The sequence below is a fragment of the Canis lupus genome, chromosome 2 (genome assembly GCF_011100685.1).
Source record: "Canis lupus familiaris isolate Mischka breed German Shepherd chromosome 2, alternate assembly UU_Cfam_GSD_1.0, whole genome shotgun sequence".
NCBI lineage: Eukaryota > Metazoa > Chordata > Mammalia > Carnivora > Canidae > Canis > Canis lupus.
Window position 1 is genome coordinate 12171020 of NC_049223.1, and position 20057 is coordinate 12191076.

At 44.0% G+C, this 20057-nt stretch overlaps 1 protein-coding gene across 1 annotated transcript; it reads right to left on the reverse strand.

The window, feature by feature from the left end:
• Positions 1-294: 294 nt before the first annotated feature.
• Positions 295-20051, reverse strand: LOC111091118. Its single transcript, XM_038532061.1, has 6 exons — positions 20047-20051; positions 19674-20014; positions 15193-15311; positions 6111-6314; positions 5415-5586; positions 295-849 (listed from the first exon to the last, which is right to left on the reverse strand). The coding sequence occupies exons 1-5, from the start codon at positions 20049-20051 to the stop codon at positions 5566-5568; spliced, it is 690 nt and encodes a 229-aa protein (XP_038387989.1). The 3' UTR covers positions 295-849; positions 5415-5565.
• Between the last annotated feature and the right edge of the window lie 6 nt (positions 20052-20057).

The window sequence follows — 20057 nt, forward strand, 5'->3', positions numbered from 1 at the left end:
AACTTATCTTTGGCAGGTTTTGTCTCATCTTTATCCATCAATTATGATTTTTTTCCACTGTTTCCACTGAGGATTAGTTTTCTGTAAGAAGTGATTTTGATTTTCAAATACATAGAAATCTTATTTTTTTTCCTCAAGACATTACCATGGAAGCCAGTCCTTCAGAAAAAAAATATATATATTTTCTTCGTTTTAGGTTTTATATAGTCCCACATTGTGTTCTAGTATATAAAATAAATGATTCAACTTTCTATAGTGGTTTGGGAAATTAACTACAGTTGTATAATGAGTAAGTTCTATGCTATTTGCCCCAGTTTAATGGAGTGCAAAATATTATTGCTTACATCTATCTCGAGGAATGATTAGAATGGAGTACTTCTAGTTTCTGGGGCAGTGGAAGGGTCATCATGGAAACAGCTGAGGCTACTCAGATTTGAAAAGGACTTTCCACACATAGCTGGCTCACTTGGTGCAAATCTAAAGTGCCTGTGTGACTCACACCTGGCTTGGTGATATTTTTGACCTGTATGTCCCAACCAGGGTTGAGTCCTGCTCCAAGAGTCACTGCATTCAGGGAAGTTCCAAAAGCATGGTGCACACATGAGATGCTCATGGTTCCCTGTAGCTCCTTGCAGACAAGCTGCAGTTTACAGGTCAGGGGTCATTCTTCTACCCCAGGTACTGTTGCTTGGCACTGTCGTCTCCAGAGTACAGAGCGAGAGAGCATGCTCCTCATGCAGCAGGAGAGCGGCCACTCCGACGCACATAGTGCTCAGGAGCAAAAATGCTTTCAAATACTTTCCGGGTGAAACATACCATTTCTCCCTCTTCCCCTTTCTACTTATTTCACTAAGGAGAAAAAAAAAAAGTTTAATTACACAAGTAATACATTGTCAAAGATGCATAGATAAAAAAAGGAAAAGAATTCTTTACCCGTTTTTCCCCTGCCCCCAATCTCATTTCTTTCACCGTTTGACGAGTATCCTTCAAGAATGTTCTGTGCATTAAACACCTATATAGGGATGTGCGTAAACATATTGTTTAATGCATCGAGCACTTCTAGATGGATATGAATAAATATATAGGGATGGACATACAGAAATCTGTCTTTTTGTTTCCTTTTTAATCAGATTCTGTCCTACTCTGTGGATTGTTCTATAACTTTCTTTCTAGACCATGTAATGTGTCAGAGCTGTATTTCCATGGTGTGTGTGTGTCTGTCTGTCTAGATAACCTTTCTATACATACATCTGTATCTCTGTCATTCTTCTAAACTAAGGCATCCTCTTCCATCATATCACAGCTTAATGAACTATAGAATCATAATTCTGTTGATGAAAGCCCCAGCTTTGCCCCTTTTGTAATATTTTGGAAGAAAAGATGTAAATATTAAATGGATGTTATCAAATTGTCCTCCAGGGATCCCTGGGTGGCACAGCGGTTTGGCGCCTGCCTTTGGCCCAGGGCGCGATCCTGGAGACCCGGGATCGAATCCCACGTCGGGCTCCCGGTGCATGGAGCCTGCTTCTCCTTCTGCCTATGTCTCTGCCTCTCTCTCTCTCTCTGTGTGACTATCATAAAAAAAAAAAAAAAAAAAAAATTAAAAAAAAAAAAAAATTGTCCTCCAGAGGGTTTAAAGCACTTGATGACCGTGGACAGTGCACTAAAGATCTTTCTCTTGTAATTTTTCTGAGCTTCGGTATTATCAGCCTTTATCATTTTTATCCATCTGAGGGGTAAAACATGGCGTCTTAAGTGTTAAATGTGCATTACTACTCCTATTGAGCCTATTTCCACTTGTTTGATGGCCATTTGTTCCATGATTTGTTAATTCATCTCCTTTCCCATTTTTCTATTGATTAGCATTTTCTTATGTTTTTTACACAATTTCTTTGTGTTTTGTATATGATGGGGCATTTTAGGTTGAAACACCATTTTTTTTCTGGCCACCCATTTGTCCTCTTTTTTCTTAAATGGTATTTCTTTTATTGAAGTTGGTAACTTTTATGTGGACAAATCAATCTTTTCTGTAGGGTTAATGCTTTTTTTCTTATGCTTTCCTACCTACTGCAAGATCATGAAGCTATTCTCTAAGATTTTCTTCTGATAGTGTAAACTGTTTTCACATACTTGAATTTTAGTCCAACTGTCATTTATATGTGGAGTGAAACTGTAATTCAATTTTATTTCCCATGTGAACAGCCAGTAGTCCCCAGATCACTAAAGGATAGACTACTCAGTCTACTGAGTAGTAGACTCAGTAGGATAGTCTGCTACTACCCAGTAGTTTATCCTTTAGACATAAATTTGTAATATCCTCTTTCTTGTACACCAGTATTACATATGTTTTGGTTTTTCTTTCTTGGCTTTTTAAAAAAAAATAATTTTAATGGACCTTATTTTTTGGAGCAATTTTAGATCTATAGAAAGATTATGAAGATAATACAGAGTTCCAGTATGCCTTATACCTTGTTTCCCTGATCACTAACATCTTCCCTTAGATTGGTACATTCATTTCAGTTAGTGACTTGATATTGATTGATACACTGTTATTAACTATAATCTATACTTCATTCAGATTTTCTTAGTTTTCTGCTAATCTGCTAATATCCTTTTTTTTTTTTTTTTTTTTTTACTCCAGGATCTCCTCTTACATTTAGTTGTCATTGTCTCATTAGGCTCCTTTCAGCTGTGAAGGTTTCTCAGACTTTCCTTGTCTTTGGTGACCTTGACAGTTTTTAGTCATACTAGTCAGGTGTGTTGTAGAATTCCCCTCTATTGGCATTTGTCTACCTAAAGCACCATTTTTATCATATCAAGGGTACATACAATCAACTTGATTTGTGACTGTTGTTATTAGTCCCCAGGGTGAAATAGTCTCTGTCAGGTTTCTCCACTGTAAAGTTGTTCTCTTTTCCCATTCTTTGCATACTGTATTGTTTGGAAGGAGGTCTCCATGTGCAGGCCACACTAGAGTAGTGTGTTATGCTCACCCTCCTTTAGAAGTTAAAGTATCTCTGTAATAAATTTGGAATATTTTCTCTTTCCTATTTATTCAGTCATTTCTTCATATCAGCATGGACTGGTGAACATTTATTGGTATTTGGCGCTCTAATCCAGTACTAAATTAATTTTGTTGTTCACACTGTTCCAGTTTTGGCTGTAAGGAGCTATTTCAGTTGGGTCCCATCAATGTGGGCTTGCTCGTTTCATTTTAACAGTTACTTATTTTGGAACTGCCGGGTGCCCCAGGCTCATTTTACAATGCTCCATTCCTGGGAATCAACCGTTTCTCCAGGGAGCCCTCTTGCCTTTGTTTGTTTGCATCTTTTAAGATTTTATTTATTTATCCATGAGAGACACACAGAGAGGCAAAGACACAGGGAGAGGGAAAAGCAGGCTCCATGCAGGGAGCCCGACGTGGGACTCAATCCCGGATCCCCAGGATCACGCCCTGGACTGAAGGCAGCGCTAAACCGCTGAGCCACCTGGGCTGCCCGCCCTCATGCTTTTTACTGCGCAGTGAGATTTGATCCCAGGATCTGGGTGACGGTCTGTACATTGCTACCAGAGTGTTCTTTCTTGTATGTCCTCTCATCTGACAAAGAAATACATATATATATACACTAACTCATGTAGAAAATACACATTGTCAACACTTTTTTGCGCAATCAGCTGTAACTATAGTGAGCTTAAGATGAATTCTTACTGATGTCACTAACTCTAAGTCATTAACAAACGGATTGTTTTAGCCTCCTTCCCTTGTCACTTCCCACTCCCAACAGTGAGAAGCCTGCTTGTCACCATCCATTTCCTCATTCAATTCCAGCGTACACATGAAGCAATATCAGAATCGCTAATCTACACCTCATGGAAAACAGCTTGTATCAACCAGAGTTGATGTTGTTTTTATTCATCGGATAGTATTATTCTGTTTTTCATCCACAAATATGGGCATAAAAATAGTTATTCTCGGGTCACCTGTCTGGCTCACTCTGAAGAGCATGTGACTCGATCTCGAGGGCCAGGGGTCCAAGCCCCCTGTTGTTTATAGAGGTTATGAAACAATAGTAATAAAAGGAACTACACAGGCTGAGCAGGAGCTAATCCGCGGAATGGGAGACCTCACCTTGGTACGTGGCTGGCAGAGTGGCTACGAGCACAAGTACATACTCCCATACCCCCTGTAGGATGTCACGACCTGATCCCCTTGCTCTCATCTTCTGAACCTTAGGGCCTAGAGCGTCCACGGCCTATTACAACCTGATGCTATCTCCTCCCATTTACACTTACCCAAGCTACTCTAACTCCTCTGGGTCACAGTCTCCTACTACTCCCCAGAAGCATCCATTTCTAAACCCTGCACAGCATTCCGCCATCATCATCCACACTCCCCTCTAGGCCTTCAATTCTTTGTGGGCCCTGAACGCACCAAGTAATGCCCGGCACGAATGGGATTTTCGTTCTGGGGTGGAAGGGCAGCTAGCGGACAGATTGTTGGATTTCTATATGCATTACTTTTCTCTTTCCCTCCCCCTGCCTTGGTTTTGGAGTTGTTTCATGATGACAGGACCTGATGTATAAAAGTTGGTGTCGATGTGTTCATAAATATGCATATATATATATATATATATATATAGAATAAAACCTTAGGTATCTATCTATGAAATTTATAATCTCAACTACTTGTAAAAAAAAAAAAAAGTTGATATTACCTTGTTTTTGGCCTCTGTATTTCCTTAGTATAAAAACAGATTCTCTATTGACACATTCTACTCAAAGGCCGCATAACGGTGAGCGATGTTGCTCTTGTTGTCCTGAAGACTCGTCTCAGCACCGTGTCAGTGCGGAACAGTTGCACATGCCTGTCTTTCCATTGTGCAGCCTGTCAGCACTGCACCAAGAAGCACAAAATAAACCCTGGTATTTTAAAGGAAACATGCCACAAGTTTCACCTCCCTTTGACACTCACCCAAGCTACTCTACTCCTCTAGGTTTCGGTCTCCTACTCATCCCCAGAAGCATCCATTTCCTAAGCCCCTGCACAGCATACGGCCATCATCATCACCACACTCCCCTCTAGGCCTTCAATCCTGAGCGCACCATCTACTCCCAAGCACGAATGGGACGATTTTCTTTCTACGGTTTAAGGGTGGCAAGCGCACAGAATGTTGCCTTTCTATATGCATTCCTTTTCTCCTTCCCTACACCTGCCTTGGTTTTGGAGTCGTTTCCATGATGACAGGACCTGATGTATAAAATTCGGTGTCGATGTGTTCATATATGTGTGTGTGTGTGTGTGTGTATATATATATATAGATAGATAGATAGAGAGAGAGAGAGAATAAAACCTTTTGCTGCTATATATATATTTATAATGTCAACTCCTTTGTAAACAAAAAGTTGATACGTACCTTGTTTTTTGGGTCTGAATTTGCTTTGTGTAAAAAACAGCTTCTCTATTGAGACATTCTCCTCAAAGGACGCAGAATGTAGAGTGGTGTGGTTCTTGTTGTCCATAAAATTTGGATAAGCACCGTGTCAGGGCAGAATCGTCGCACATGCCTATTCTTTCCATTGTACACCCTGTCAGGAATACAGCAAGAAGCACAAAGTAAATTCTGGGAATTCAAAGGAAACATGACACAAATTTCACCTCCATTTACACTCACCGAAGCTACTCTACTCCTCTGGGTCACGGTCTCCTACTCATCCCCAGAAGCATCCACTTCCTAAGCCCCTGCCGGCACAACATTCGGCCGTCATCATCACCACACTCCCTGCTAGGCCTTCAATCCTTTGTGGGCCCTGAACGCACCGTGTACTGCCAGGCACGAATGGGAAGATTTTCTTTCTGGTGTGAAAGGGAGGCTAGCGGACAGAATGTAGCCTTTCTATATGCATTACTTTTTCCCTTTCCCAACCCCTGCCTTGGTTTTGGAGTTGTTTCCATGATAACAGGACCTGATGTATAAAAGTCGGTGTCGATGTCTTCATAAATACGTACATATATATAGAATAAAACCTTTTGAATATATATATATAGATAGATAGAGATATATATAATTTATAATCTCAACTACTTGCAAAAAAAAAAGGTTGATGTGTACCTTGTTTTTGGCCTTTGTATTTCCTTTGTATAAAAGCAGCTTCTCTATCGACACATTCTCCTCAAAGGCCACATAACGTTGAGGTGTTGCCCTTGTTGTCCTTAACACTTTTCTCAGCACCGAGTCGGGGCAGAAGAGTAGCACAGGGTTGTTCTTTACGTTGTATACCCTGTCAGTACTACACCAAGAAACAGAATGCAAATTCTGGGAATTTAAAGGAAACATGACACAAGTTTCACCTCCTTTAACACTCACCCAAGCTACTCTACTCCTCGGGGTCACGATCTCCTACTCATCCCCGGAAGCATCCACTTCCTAAGCCCCTACCTGCACGGCATTCGGCCATCATCATCATCACACTCCCCGCTAGGCCTTCAATCCTTTGTGGGCCCTGAACGCACCGTGTAGTGCCAGGCATGAATGGGAAGATTTTCTCTCTGGTGTGGAAGGGCGTCTGGCAGACAGAATGTAGCCTTTCTATATGCATTACTTTTCCCTTTCCCTGCCTTGGTTTTGGAGATGTTTCCATGAGACAGGACCTGATGTATAAAAGTCGGTGTCGATCTGCTCATATATACGTATATATATATAGAATAAAACCTTTTGAAGCTATATATATATATATATATATATATATATATATATATATACACACACACCTAAAATGTCAACTATGTTGTAGAAAAAAAAGTTGATATGTACCTTGTTTTTTGCCTCCGTATCTCCTTTGTATAAAAACAGCTTCTGGAGGAGGCACAAGGTAGCGGAAGAGTAGGGTCTCCAAATCACCTGTCCCCACCAAATTACCTAGATAACCTTCAAATTATCCTGAAAATCTATGAATTCGGCCTGAGATTTAAAGAGAGAACAGCTGGAATGCAATGCTACAGTGAAAGAGTTCACCCTTCTATCAAGGTAGGAAGGGGGGGGGGGGGGGAATAAAGAAACAAAAGGCACCCAGAGGGGAGGGACCCCGCGAGGAGCCAAGCTAAGGCTGGGGCGAGTGTCCCAGGAAAGGAGAGCTCTGGCCCGGAGAAGCAGGAGCTACACCAATCTTCCAGGGCGGAAAGGTCTTGCAGGGATTTGGAGAAGGACCCCAGGAGTGAGGGGATGCCCTCAGGCTCCCTGGGATAGTAACAGAGCAACTGCGCCCCGGGGAGAGTGCACCGAGCTCCCTAAAGGGCTGCAGCACGGGCATGGCTGGACCAGGGAGCAGCTCAGGGGGGCTCGGTCGGTAGCTCCGCGGAGAGGGGGCTGCGTGGCCAGGGAGCAGCTCAGAGGCGGCTCCCGCAGAGGAAGAGGCTCTGTGCAGAGGGGGCTGCTCCACTCTGGGAGCAGCTCGGAGGGCCTCGGGCGACGGCTCCGCGGAAGGGGGCTGTGCCACCTGGAGCGTGAATCCAACAGCACAGGCCCGGGAGCACTGGGCGCCAGGACACAACCCAGGTTCCGGCCTCCCCCCGGGACAGGCAGAGGCGGGGAGGGCCCAGAACAGCAAGGACGTTCCTGCCTGGAGCTGAGCAGATCAGCTGCCCGTCCCCGGAGCCTCCAGGCACTGCAGACTGAGAGCTCCCTAGTTACTGCAGGAGCTGAATCCAGGGCTCCAGAGCTGGCCGCCGCCAATAATGATGTTCCTCCTGGGGCCTCACAGAGTAAACAACCCCCACTGAGCCCTACACCAGGCAGGGGGCAGAGAGCTCCAAGTGCCAACACCCGAAAATCAGCACAACAGGCCACTCCCCCAGAAGACCAACTAGATGGACAAGTTCCAGGGGAAGACAAGGGACTTAAAGTATACAGAATCAGAAGATACTCCCCCCGTGTTTTTTTCTTCTTTATTTCCTTTTTGATTTGTTTGCTTCCCCCACCCTTTTTTTCCTTTACTTTTCTTTCTTTTCCTTTTTCTTCCTTTTTTCTTTTTCCTTTTTCTCTTTTCTTTCCTTCTTTCTCTCCTCTCTTTTTCTCCTTTTCCAAATACAACTTGTTTTTGGCCACTCTGCACTGAGCAAAATGACTAGAAGGAAAACCTCACCTCAAAAGAAAGAATCAGAAACAGTCCTCTCTCCCACAGAGTTACAAAATCTGGATTACAATTCAATGTCAGAAAGCCAATTTAGAAGCACTATTATACAGCTACTGGTGGCTCTAGAAAAAAGCATAAAGGACTCAAGAGACTTCATGACTGCAGAATTTAGATCCAATCAGGCAGAAATTAAAAATCAATTGAATGAGATGCAATCCAAACTAGAAGTCCTAACGACGAGGGTTAATGAGGTGGAAGAACGAGTGACATAGAAGACAAGTTGATGGAAAAGAGGGAAACTGAGGAAAAAAGAGACAAACAATTAAAAGACCATTAGGATAGACTAAGGGAAATAAACAACAACCTGAAGAACAAAAACCTACGTTTAATTGGAATTCCCGAGGGCGCTGAAGGGACAGAGGGCCAGAATATGTATTTGAACAAATCACAGCTAAAAACTTTCCTAATATGGGAAGGGAAACAGGCATTCAGATCCAGGAAATAGAGAGATCCCCCCCTAAAATCAATAAAAACCGTTCAACACCACAACATTTAATAGTGAAGCTTGCAAATTCCAAAGATAAAGAGAAGATCCTTAAAGCAGCAAGAGACAAGAAATGCCTGACTTTTATGGGGAGGAGTATTAGGGTAACAGCAGACCTCTCCACAGAGACATGGCAGGCCAGAAAGGGCTGGCAGGATATATTCAGGGTCCTAAATGAGAAGAACATGCAACCAAGAATACTTTATCCAGCAAGGATCTCATTCAGAATGGAAGGAGAGATAAAGAGCTTCCAAGACAGGCAGGAACTGAAAGAATATGTGACCTCCAAACCAGCTCTGCAAGAAATTTTAAGGGGGAACTCTTAAAATTGCCCTTTAAGAAGTTCAGTGGAACAATCCACAAAAACAAGGACTGAATAGTTATCATGATACCACTAAACTCATACCTTTCAATAGTAACTCTGAACATGAACGGGCTTAATGACCCCATCAAAAGGCGCAGGGTGTCAGACTGGATAAAAAAGCAGGACCCATCTATTTGCTGTCTACAAGAGACTCATTTTAGACAGAAGGACACCTACAGCCTGAAAATAAAAGGTTGGAGAACCATTTACCATTCAAATGGTCTTCAAAAGAAAGGGGTAGCCATCCTTATATCAGATAAACTAAAATTTACCCCGAAGACTGTAGTGAGAGATGAAGAGGGACACTATCTCATACTTAAAGGATCTATCCAACAAGAGGACTTAACAATCCTCAATATATATGCCCCGAATGTGGGAGCTGCCAAATATTTAAATCAATTAATAACCAAAGTGAAGAAATACTTAGATAATAATACACTTATACTTGGTGACTTCAATCTAGCTCTTTCTATACTCGATAGGTCTTCTAAGCACAACATCTCCAAAGAAACGAGAGCTTTAAATGACACACTGGACCAGATGGATTTCACAGATATCTACAGAACTTTACACCCAAACTCAATTGAATACACATTCTTCTCAAGTACACATGGAACTCTCTCCAGAATAGACCATATACTGGGTCACAAATCGGGTCTGAACCGATACCAAAAGATTGGGATCGTCCCCTGCATATTCTCAGAGCATAATGCCTTGAAATTAGAACTAAATCACAACAAGAAGTTTGGAAGGACCTCAAACACGTGGAGGTTAAGGACCATCCTGCTAAAAGATGAAAGGGTCAACCAGGAAACTAAGGAAGAATTAAAAAGATTCATGGAAACTAATGAGAATGAAGATACAACCGTTCAAAATCTTTGGGATGCAGCAAAAGCAGTCCTAAGGGGGAAATGCATCGCAATACAAACATCCATTCAAAAACTGGAAAGAACCAAATACAAAATCTAACCTTACACATAAAGGAGCTAGAGAAAAAACAGCAAATACATCCTACACCCAGCAGAAAAAGAGAGTTAATAAAGATTTGAGCAGAATTCAACGAAATCGAGACCAGAAGAACTGTGGAACAGATCAACAGAACCAGGAGTTGGTTCTTTGAAAGAATTAATAAGATAGATAAACCATTAGCCAGCCCTATTAAAAAAAGATGGAGAAGACTCAAATTAATAAAATCATGAATGAGAAAGGAGAGACCACTACCAACACCAAGGAAATACAAACGATTTTAAAAACATATTATGGGGGATCCTTGGGTGGCTCAGAGGTTTGGCGCCTGCCTTTGGCCCAGGGCACGATCCTGGACTCCTGGGATCGAGTCCCACGTCAGGCTTCTGGCATGGAGCCTGCTTCTCCCTCCTCCTGTGTCTCTGCCTCTCTCTCTCTCTATGTCTATCATAAATAAATAAATCCTTAAAAAAATAAAATAAATAAAAACATATTATGAACAGCTATACGCAAATAAATTAGGCAATCTAGAAGAAATGGACGCATTCCTAGAAAGCCACAAACTACCAAAACTGGAACAGGAAGAAATAGAAAACCTGAAGAGGCCAATAACCAGGGAGGAAATTGAAGCAGTCATCAAAAACCTCCCAAGACACAAAAGTCCAGGGCCAGATGGCTTCGCTGGGGAATTCTATCAAACGTTTAAAGAAGAAACCATACCTATTCTTCTAAAGCTGTTTGGAAAGATAGAAACAGATGGAGTACTTCCAAATTCGTTCTATGAGGCCAGCATCACCTTAATTCCAAAACCAGACAAAGACCCCACCAAAAAGGAGAATTAATTATAGACCAATATCCCTGATGAATATAGATGCAAAAATTTTCAACAAGATACTATCCAATAGGATCCAACAATACATTAAGAAAATTATTCACCATGACCAAGTAGGATTTATCCCTGGGACACAAGGCTGGTTCAACACTCGTAAAACAATCAATGTGATTCATCATATCAGCAAGAGAAAAACCAAGAACCATATGATCCTCTCATTAGATGCAGAGAAAGCATTTGACAAAATACAGCATCCATTCCTGATCAAAACTCTTCAGAGTGTAGGGATAGGGGGAATATGCCTCAGCATTTTAAAAGCCACCTATGAAAAGCCCACAGCAAATATCATTCTCAATGGGGAAACACTAGGAGCCTTTCCCCTAAGATCAAGAACAAGACAGGGATGTCCACTCTCACTACTGCTATTCAACATAGTACTAGAAGCCCTAGTCCCAGCAATCAGACAACAAAAGACAGAAAAGGCATTCACACTGGCAAAGAAGTCAAACTCTCCCTCTTCGCCGATGACATGATACTCTACATAGAAAACCCAAAAGACTCCACCCCAAGATTGCTAGAACTCATACAGCAATTTGGTAGCATGGCAGGATACAAAATCAATGCCCAGAAATCAATGGCATTTCTATACACTACCAATGAGACTGAAGAAAGAGAAATTAAGGAGTCAATCCCATTTACAATTGCACCCAAAAGCCTAAGATACCTAGGAATAAACCTAACCAAGGAGGTAAAGGATCTATATGCTAAAAACTATAGAACACTTCTGAAAGAAATTGAGGAAGACACAAAGAGATGGAAAAATATTCTATGCTCATGGATTGGCAGAATTAATATTGTGAAAATGTCAATGGTACCCAGGGCAATTTACACGTTTAATGCAATCCCTATCAAAATACCATGGACTTTCTTCAGAGAGTTAGAACAAATTATTTTAAGATTTGTGTGGAATCAGAAAAGACCCTGAATAGCCAGGGGAATTTAAAAAAGAAAACCGTATCTGGGGGCATCACAATGCCAGATTTCAGGTTGTACTACCAAGCTGTGGTCATCAAGATAGTGTGGTACTGGCACAAAAACAGACACATAGATCAATAGAACAGAATAGAGAACCCAGAAGTGGACCCTCAACTTTATGGTCAACTAATATTCGATAAAGCAGGAAAGACTATCCACTGGAAGAAAGACAGTCTCTTCAATAAACGGTGCTGGGTAAATTGGACATCCACATGCAGAAGAATGAAACTAGACCACTCCCTTGCACCATACACAAAGATAAACTCAAAATGGATTAAAGATCTAAATGTGAGACAATATTCCATCAAAATCCTAGAGGAGAACAAGGGCAACACCCTTTTTGAACTCGGCCACAGTAACTTCTTGCAAGATCCATCCACGAAGGCAAAAGAAACAAAAGCAAAATGAACTATTGGGACTTCATCAAGATAAGAAGGGCCAGGGGTCCAAGCCCCCTGCTGTTTATAGAGGTTATGAAACAATAGTAATAATAGGAACTACACAGGCTGAGCAGGAGCTACTCTGCGGAATGAGAGACCTCACCTTGGTATGTGGCTGGCAGAGTGGCTACCAGCACAAGTACATACCCCCTTGTAGGATGCCATGACCTGATCCCCTTGCTCTCATCTTCTAAACCTTAGGGCCTAGAGCTCCCATGGCCTATTACAACCTGATGCTATCTCCTCCCATTTACACTCACCCAAGCTACTCTAAGTCCTCTGGGTCACGGTCTCCTACTAATCCCCAGAAGCATCCATTTCCAAAGCCCCTGCACAGCATTCATCCATCATCATCCACACTCCCCTCTAGGCCTTCAATCCTTTGTGGGCCCTGAGCGCACCATCTACTCCCAGGCACGAAAGGGAACATTTTCTTTCTGGTGTGGAAGGGCGTCTGGCAGACAGAATGTAGCCTTTCTATATGCATTACTTTTCTCTTTCTCTCCCCCTGCCTTGGTTTTGGAGTTGTTTCCATGATGACAGAACCTGATTTATAAAATTCAGTGTCGATGTGTTCATATATATGTACATATATATAGAATAAACCTTTTGCAGCTATATATATATAATATATATATATTTATAATGTCAACTACACTGTAAGAAAAAAGTTGATCTGTACCTTGCATTTTGCATCTGCATCACCTTTGTGTAAAAAATAGCTTCCCTATTGAGATATTATCCTCAAAGGCCACATAATGGAGAGTGTTGTTGCCCTTGTTGTCCATACGATTTGCATCAGCACAGTTTCAGGGCAGAATAGTCGCACATGCCTGTTCTCTGCATTGTACAACCTGTCAGCACTACACCAAGAAACAGAATGTAAATTCTGGGAATTTAAAGGAAACATGCCACAATTTTTTGTCATTTCTAATGGCTGAGTAATATTCCATTGTATACATAAACCACATCTTCTTTATCCATTCATCTTTCAATGGACACTGAGGCTCCTTCCACAGTTTGGCTATTGTGGACATTGCTGCCATAAACATCGGGGTGGCAGGTGTCCTGGCGTTTCACTGCATCTGTATCTTTGGGGTAAATCCCCAGCAGTGCAATTGCTGGGTCGTATGTAGGGCAGATCTATTTTCAACTCTTTGAGGAACCTCCACACAGTTTTCCAGAGTGGCTGCACCAACTGACATTCCCACCAACAGTGCAAGAGGGTTCCCCTTTCTCCACATCCTCTCCAGCATTTGTTGTTTCCTGAACAGGCCAATACCCAGGGAGTAAATTGAAGCAGTCATCAAAAACCTCCCAAGACACAAAAGTCCAGGGCCAGATGGCTTCGCTGGGGAATTCTATGAAATGTTTAAAGAAGAAACCATACCTATTCTACTAAAGCTGTTCAGAAAATACAAAGAGATGGAGTACTTCCAAACTCATTCTATGAGGCCTGCATCACCCTAATTCCAAAACCAGACAAAGACCCCACCAAAAAGGAGAATTATAGACCAATAATCATGATGAACACAGATGCAAAAATTCTCAACAAGATATTAGCCACTAGGATCCAACAATATATTAAGAAGATGATTCACCATGACCAAGTAGGATTTATCCCCAGGATGCAAGGCTGGTTCAACACTTGTAAAGCAATCAATGTTATTGATCATATCAGCAAGAGAAAAACCAAGAACCATATGATCCTCTCATTAGATGCAGAGAAACCATTCGACAAAATACAGCATCCATTCCTGATCAAAACTCAGAGTGTAGCGATAGAGGGAACATGCCTCAGCATTTTAAAAGCCACCTATGAAAAGCCCACAGCAAATATCATTATCAATGGGAAACACTAGGAGCCTTTCCCCTAAGATCAAGAACAAGACAGGGATGTCCACTCTCACTACTGCTATTCAACATAGTACTAGAAGCCCTAGTCCCAGCAATCAGACAACAAAAGACAGAAAAGGCATTCACACTGGCAAAGAAGTCAAACTCTCCCTCTTCGCCGATGACATGATACTCTACATAGAAAACCCAAAAGACTCCACCCCAAGATTGCTAGAACTCATACAGCAATTCGGCAGTGTGGCAGGATACAAAATCAATGCCCAGAAGTCAGTGGCATTTCTATACACTACCAATGAGACTGAAGAAAGAGAAATTAAGGAGTCAATCCCATTTACAATTGCACCCAAAAGCCTAAGATACCTAGGAATAAACTTAACCAAAGAAGTAAAGGATCTATACCCTAAAAACTACAGAACACTTCTGAAAGAAATTGAGGAAGACACAAAGAGATGGAAAAATACTCCATGGTGTTGGATTGGAAGAATTAATATATTGAAAATCTAAATGCTACCTAGGGCAATTTACACATTTAATGCAATCCCTATCAAAATACCATGGACTTTCTTCAGAGAGCTGGAACAAATTATCTTAAGATTTATATGGAAAGGTAATTTTTTTAAATTAATGTGGCTATGAACTGCTGCCATCCTTAACGTCAGAAAATATATTCCTTCTAATTTTTGCTGTGACCATTCATCTACTCAAGTTAAATTCCAGCTCATGAATATTGTCCATTAGGAGCCTAAACCTTCCTGCTATATTTCATATTCTTCGTCTAAACAAGGGCAGGACCACGTTGGCTTCATTAGTGCACACAGCCAGATCACCACCATTAAGGGAAATATTCTAGGTATTTTTGGTAGAATCTTTAACAACTTCCATGCCTATCAGGGAAAGTGGAACAAGGCTGATTTGTTCTGCTTTGCAGAAGGCAACAATTTGATCTCTGGTTTATGAGACGGTGCTCAAAATATTTTTCCATATGTTTTCCCACCAAGAGAATCTGACATCAGCATGGTTTTACCTTTACCAGTGAATGCAGGATTTTCTCACCAAACATATCCCAGAGGAAGGTCAGGTCTTCCTGGCTGTCCACACGTGGCCCCAGCTGGCCTGGCACAAGAGCCAACAGCTCATACAGACCTAGAAAGTGAAAATAAAACACAAAGCGTAATCGTAGAGTGATCTCATTAATTTCACTTAAGGTGTGTGTGAAGGATGGCTGGAACATGTCGTTTTTACTGGATCAGTATTCTGGGCCATCAAGCAGAATGCTTCTCTGAGAAAGCCAAGGAACCTTTTTGATTTTTAAAGCCGAAACAAATATGCAGCATCAACAGGCTAGCCTAACCTCTTGTTTGTCAACATTCTCCAGGCATCCAAGTGGACACAACCCGAGGCAGAAAACGTGTACAAGCTTTCAGAGGAAGAAGAAAACTAAATTGTCACTACATTTCCCTCAGTGTTAGCCGAAGAGCAAAATGAGTCATGAATAGGAAAAACTTCCTTAGAAGAGCAGAAAATTGATAGAGTGGCCCATTAAAAAGGTTTTGTGGTTTCCAAAGAGTTCCTAATGATATATAGCTTCAAAACCATTTCCGTTATCTACATCCAAATTCAAGTTCCAAAAAGCTAAGGCCTATTAAGCCATACGTGGTGTTGCTTTCTTGTAGCTGCTCATTTCTCAAAAACAACCACAAGCTACACAGAACTGAGTTTACCTTTAACTCCAATCTGGGCGTATGCCGTACCCTCTGAAAGCGTTAAGAAAAAGGATGCAGGTTCCTAGGGGCCCTCCTCACTAGAAGCTTCCTGGGGCTAGACAGTAGCACCCTATTCCACCAGTAGCCTGTTGCAGAAACCCTCCACCTCCTTTGGGGGCCATCAGACTCCTGTTCAAGAACTGTTACAACAGTGCCTGCCTGGGGCCTCTTCAGGGAGGTAACCTAGAAGAAGTCAGTATCAACTCTCAGCACACATTTCACTTTCCAGTGGGATTATACGAGGTAAAAAGGAGAAACTTCCTTTTATTTCTGTCTGCTGTCTACAAGAGCACCGAAACCCCCTGGGATCTACGACACAGGAGCGTGTTGTTACTCCTGCTCTGAAGTGCTGCTGTTCATCACAGGGACAGCTTTACAAGATATGTAACTAGCAAAGAATAGTAAATTATGGCCTGCTGATTAGTATATCTATTATCTTCCTAAAGTATTATCATATTCTGATAATCAGTGATCATTCACCAAATGTATTCGCTTTCCCTTGGAAAGCTGGATCTGTAACTTGAGACGTTAAACTCAAACATTCCTGGGACTGCATGTGGCCAAAAAGATCTATTCTACTTTAGGGGGAAGAAAATGTCTCCCTATTACATTCTTAAGTATTCTTGATGATTTACACTTATTCCCTTAAAAACCTGGCATCGTGCCTAAGCTAGCTCTTATTTATGATTTCATAAAACTATCTGTAAGGTGTCTCAACATAATTCGATGTATAATAATACAGGTCTCACTTTACACATACACAGATACACACACCTTCAAAAACACGACAATTGCCAAGATCAGTGGTTAAGGTCAGAGGTTCAAATTGAACATTATGTAAAAAGGAGGTAGAATTTCAGTATTTTATTATTGATTTCAGGAGCAATAAAGGGAATTCCTTGTTCCTGGGAAATATGGTTAGTTTAATCAATAATACTAGTTCAACTATAACATAATTTATGAGGTATAGTTCTTGGGGGGGGGGGGGGGCGTTAACTGAGGTAATATATTAGAACAGCCCCGGCACATGGTAAATAGTCTATTTCATATGTAACTCGGTGAGCTTCAGCTATTGTTGTTATTATTACTGTTATTCATCAGGACTGTTATTTCTTTTAAGATTATTTTACAGAGAGGCAGGGGACAGGGGCAGAGGGAGACAGAATCTTTTTTTTTTTTTTTTTTTTTTTTTATGATAGTCACACAGAGAGACAGAGAGAGAGAGAGAGAGAGGCAGAGACATAGGCAGAGGGAGAAGGAGGCTCCATGCACCAGGAGCCCGACGTGGGATTCGATCCTGGGAGGGAGACAGAACCTTAAGCAGACTCCACGCTCAGCATGGAGCTTGACACAAAGCTCCAAATCATGACCCTGATCATGGTTGGAGCTGAGACCAAGAGTCAGACACTCAACCCACTGCATCACCCAGGAGTGCCCATCACTACTGCTATTGAAAAATCAAAACTCTGAGTCAAACAGACCTAGATTCAAACAAGGTCTATACTTCATTTACCTCCCATAACTTACCTCAGCCTTCTTTCCATCATATGTTCAAAAGAAACGGTAATCTACACATGTAGTAAACTGGACAGGAAAAAATACACAAACGTATGCACATACACAAGTGTGTGCATATAATACAGGTAAAATCTGAAAAAGCCTAAGGGGCTGCATCAGTGACGATGTACCCACGTGGTTACCATAACTATGCGAGATGTCACCACTGGAGGAAGCAGGGTCAAGGGTACACGAGATCTGTATTACGTCTTTCAACACATGAATCCACAGTTATCTCAAAGTACAGTTAAAGCAAGAGGAAAAGTGGTGGTTAATGTGATTGTTATAAGAATGCAAGGGAACAAGGCACATAGTCCTGTGGTTGGCACAAAAGAGGCATTTGATGAATTTTTTAAAGATTTTATTTATTCATGAGACAGACAGAGAGAGAGAGGCAGACATAGGCAGAAAGAGAAGCAGGCTCCATGCAGGCAGCCCAAAGTGGGACTCGATCCCAGGACTCCAGGATCACACCCTGGGCTGAAGGCTGACGCTTCAGCACTGAGCCACCCAGGCGTCCCTGATAAAAACGTTTTAAAAATTGGGCAGCCCGGGTGGCCCAGCAGTTTAGCACTGCCTTTGGGCCAGGGCTTGATCCTGGAGACCCAGGATCAAGTCCCACTGTGGGCTCCCTGCATGGAGCCTGCTTCTCCCTCTGCCTGTGTCTCTGTCTCTGTGTCTCTCTTATGAATAAATAAAATCTTAAAAAAAAAAAAACGCTTTAAAAAATAATAAAGTGACTTCTTAAGACTTCCTCAAGTGGCAATTGCCCCTTACTAGAATTCTGTCTATACCTTTACTCAACTTCACTTCAAAAAGTTTGGTTCTCTAATGAAGAACCAAGAGAAGCAGAGGAATAAGCATCCGCATAAAACACATAAAGTGAAAGATCCCTATAATTTCTAATCTGTGGATAAAACCTGAAAGGAGTCTGGGGGACTAACCAAATAGCAAATCACTTCGAGATTGATGACATACGCCTTATTATCTAAATTAAAATAGAAAACACAGGGACACCTGGGTGATTGAGAAGCTGAGCGACTAACTTTGGCTCAGGGCGTGATTCTGGCCCAGGATCCAGCCCCACACTGGGCTTCCTATGGGGAGCCTGCTTCTCCCTCTGTGTCTCTGCCTCTCTCTGTCTCTCACAAGTCAGTAAGTAAAATCTTTTACAAATAAAATAGAAAACACAGGTAAGAAAATCAACTTCTGAAGATGATCGATTTTTTTTTAATTATACGGCCCCGATATTTAAACTATGGCTTTTTAAAATCATAAACAAGGAAAAAATTTTTTAAAGCAACAGATAAGTCCTAGGAGATCATGAAAACCAGCCCAGCGCAGCCCGCGACCGTGCGCCCCGCTGCTCGGGGTCCTTGCCCGCGCCCCGCCCGCGGCTCGCACCTTCCTCAGCGCAGACATCCTCGGGCGCAGAGCGACATGGCCTTAGTCACGGTACCCAGCCCGGCGCACGCTCGGAGCCCCTCGCCGGCGCCTGCGCACTGGGCGCTCGGGAGACCTGGCGCGCTGGGGGGCGGCGGAGGCATCTGGGGAGGGGCCAGGACCCGCCGCCCGCCGCCGCCCGCCGCCGCCCGCCGCCGCGCAGGCCCCGCCCCGGATGCCACCTGTGCGGCGCGCCAGAGGCGGCGGGTAACCCGGGGCGCGTGCCACTCGCCGGCAGCCCCGCGGTCCCAGCGCCGCCCGCCGCCGCGCAGGCCCCGCCCCGGATGCCACCTGTGCTGCGCGCCAGAGGCGGCGGGTAACCCGGGGCGCGTGCCACTCGCCGGCAGCCCCGCGGTCCCAGCGCCGCCCGCGCGGCCGGTGCCAGGGCGCCGCTAAGTTAGCGCGCGGCTCCACACGTGCCTCGGCGCCCCGCATCCGTTGGACGGACCGGCAGCAGGTGCGGCGGGCCGTGTGGCCGGAGGCTCCCGAGCCGTCCAGGGACCGTCCGTCCTGCCGCTGGCGCTGCCCCAAACCCGAGCCGCTTCCGTGTTCCCTCGCCGCTGCCCCGCGGGAGCCGGACGCCGCCCCCTCCTCAGGCCCCGCAGCTCCCCCAGCCCGCCCGTCCGCCCCGCCCAGCCCGCGCCGCACCCACGCCCCGGGAGCGCAGGGTCGGGGAACCCCCGCCGGCGAGGGACGAGGCCGCCGCGCAGCACGACCCTGGCCACGGCCCCGCGGCTCGCACCTTCCTCAGCGCTGACATCCTCGGGCGCTCGGAGTTCAGCAGGCGCAGGGCGACACGGCGGGCGGCCCGACCTCCCGTCAGTCCGCGGGGCAACCGCCGCCGCGCGCTCCGACCGCGCTCCATCTCGGCGCACGCTCGGAGCCCCCCGCCGGCGCCTGCGCACTGGGCGCTCGGGAGGCCTGGCGCGCTGGAGGGCGGCGGGCGCGCGGAGGCATCTGGGGAGGGGCCACGCCCCCGCCGCGGAGCCCAGGCCACGCCCCCGCCGCCCGACGGCGCGCAGGCCCCGCCCCGGATGCCACCTGTGGCGCGGGCCGTCGCCGGCCTCCCGAGAGTCCCGGCACCTATGTTCCAGGCTGTACCTTAGGTCCTTCACTGCATCTTCTG

Excerpts from the sequence above, each read along its gene's own strand:
- LOC111091118 (XM_038532061.1), bottom strand. Across the intron at positions 6,315-15,192 it reads TCCTGCATTCACTGGTAAAG|AATTTGCATTCTGTTTCTTG; the intron begins GTAAAACCATGC and ends TTAAATTCCCAG. Across the intron at positions 5,587-6,110 it reads ATACAAAGGCCAAAAACAAG|GGTGTACAATGGAAAGAATA; the intron begins GTACACATCAAC and ends TATTCCTGACAG.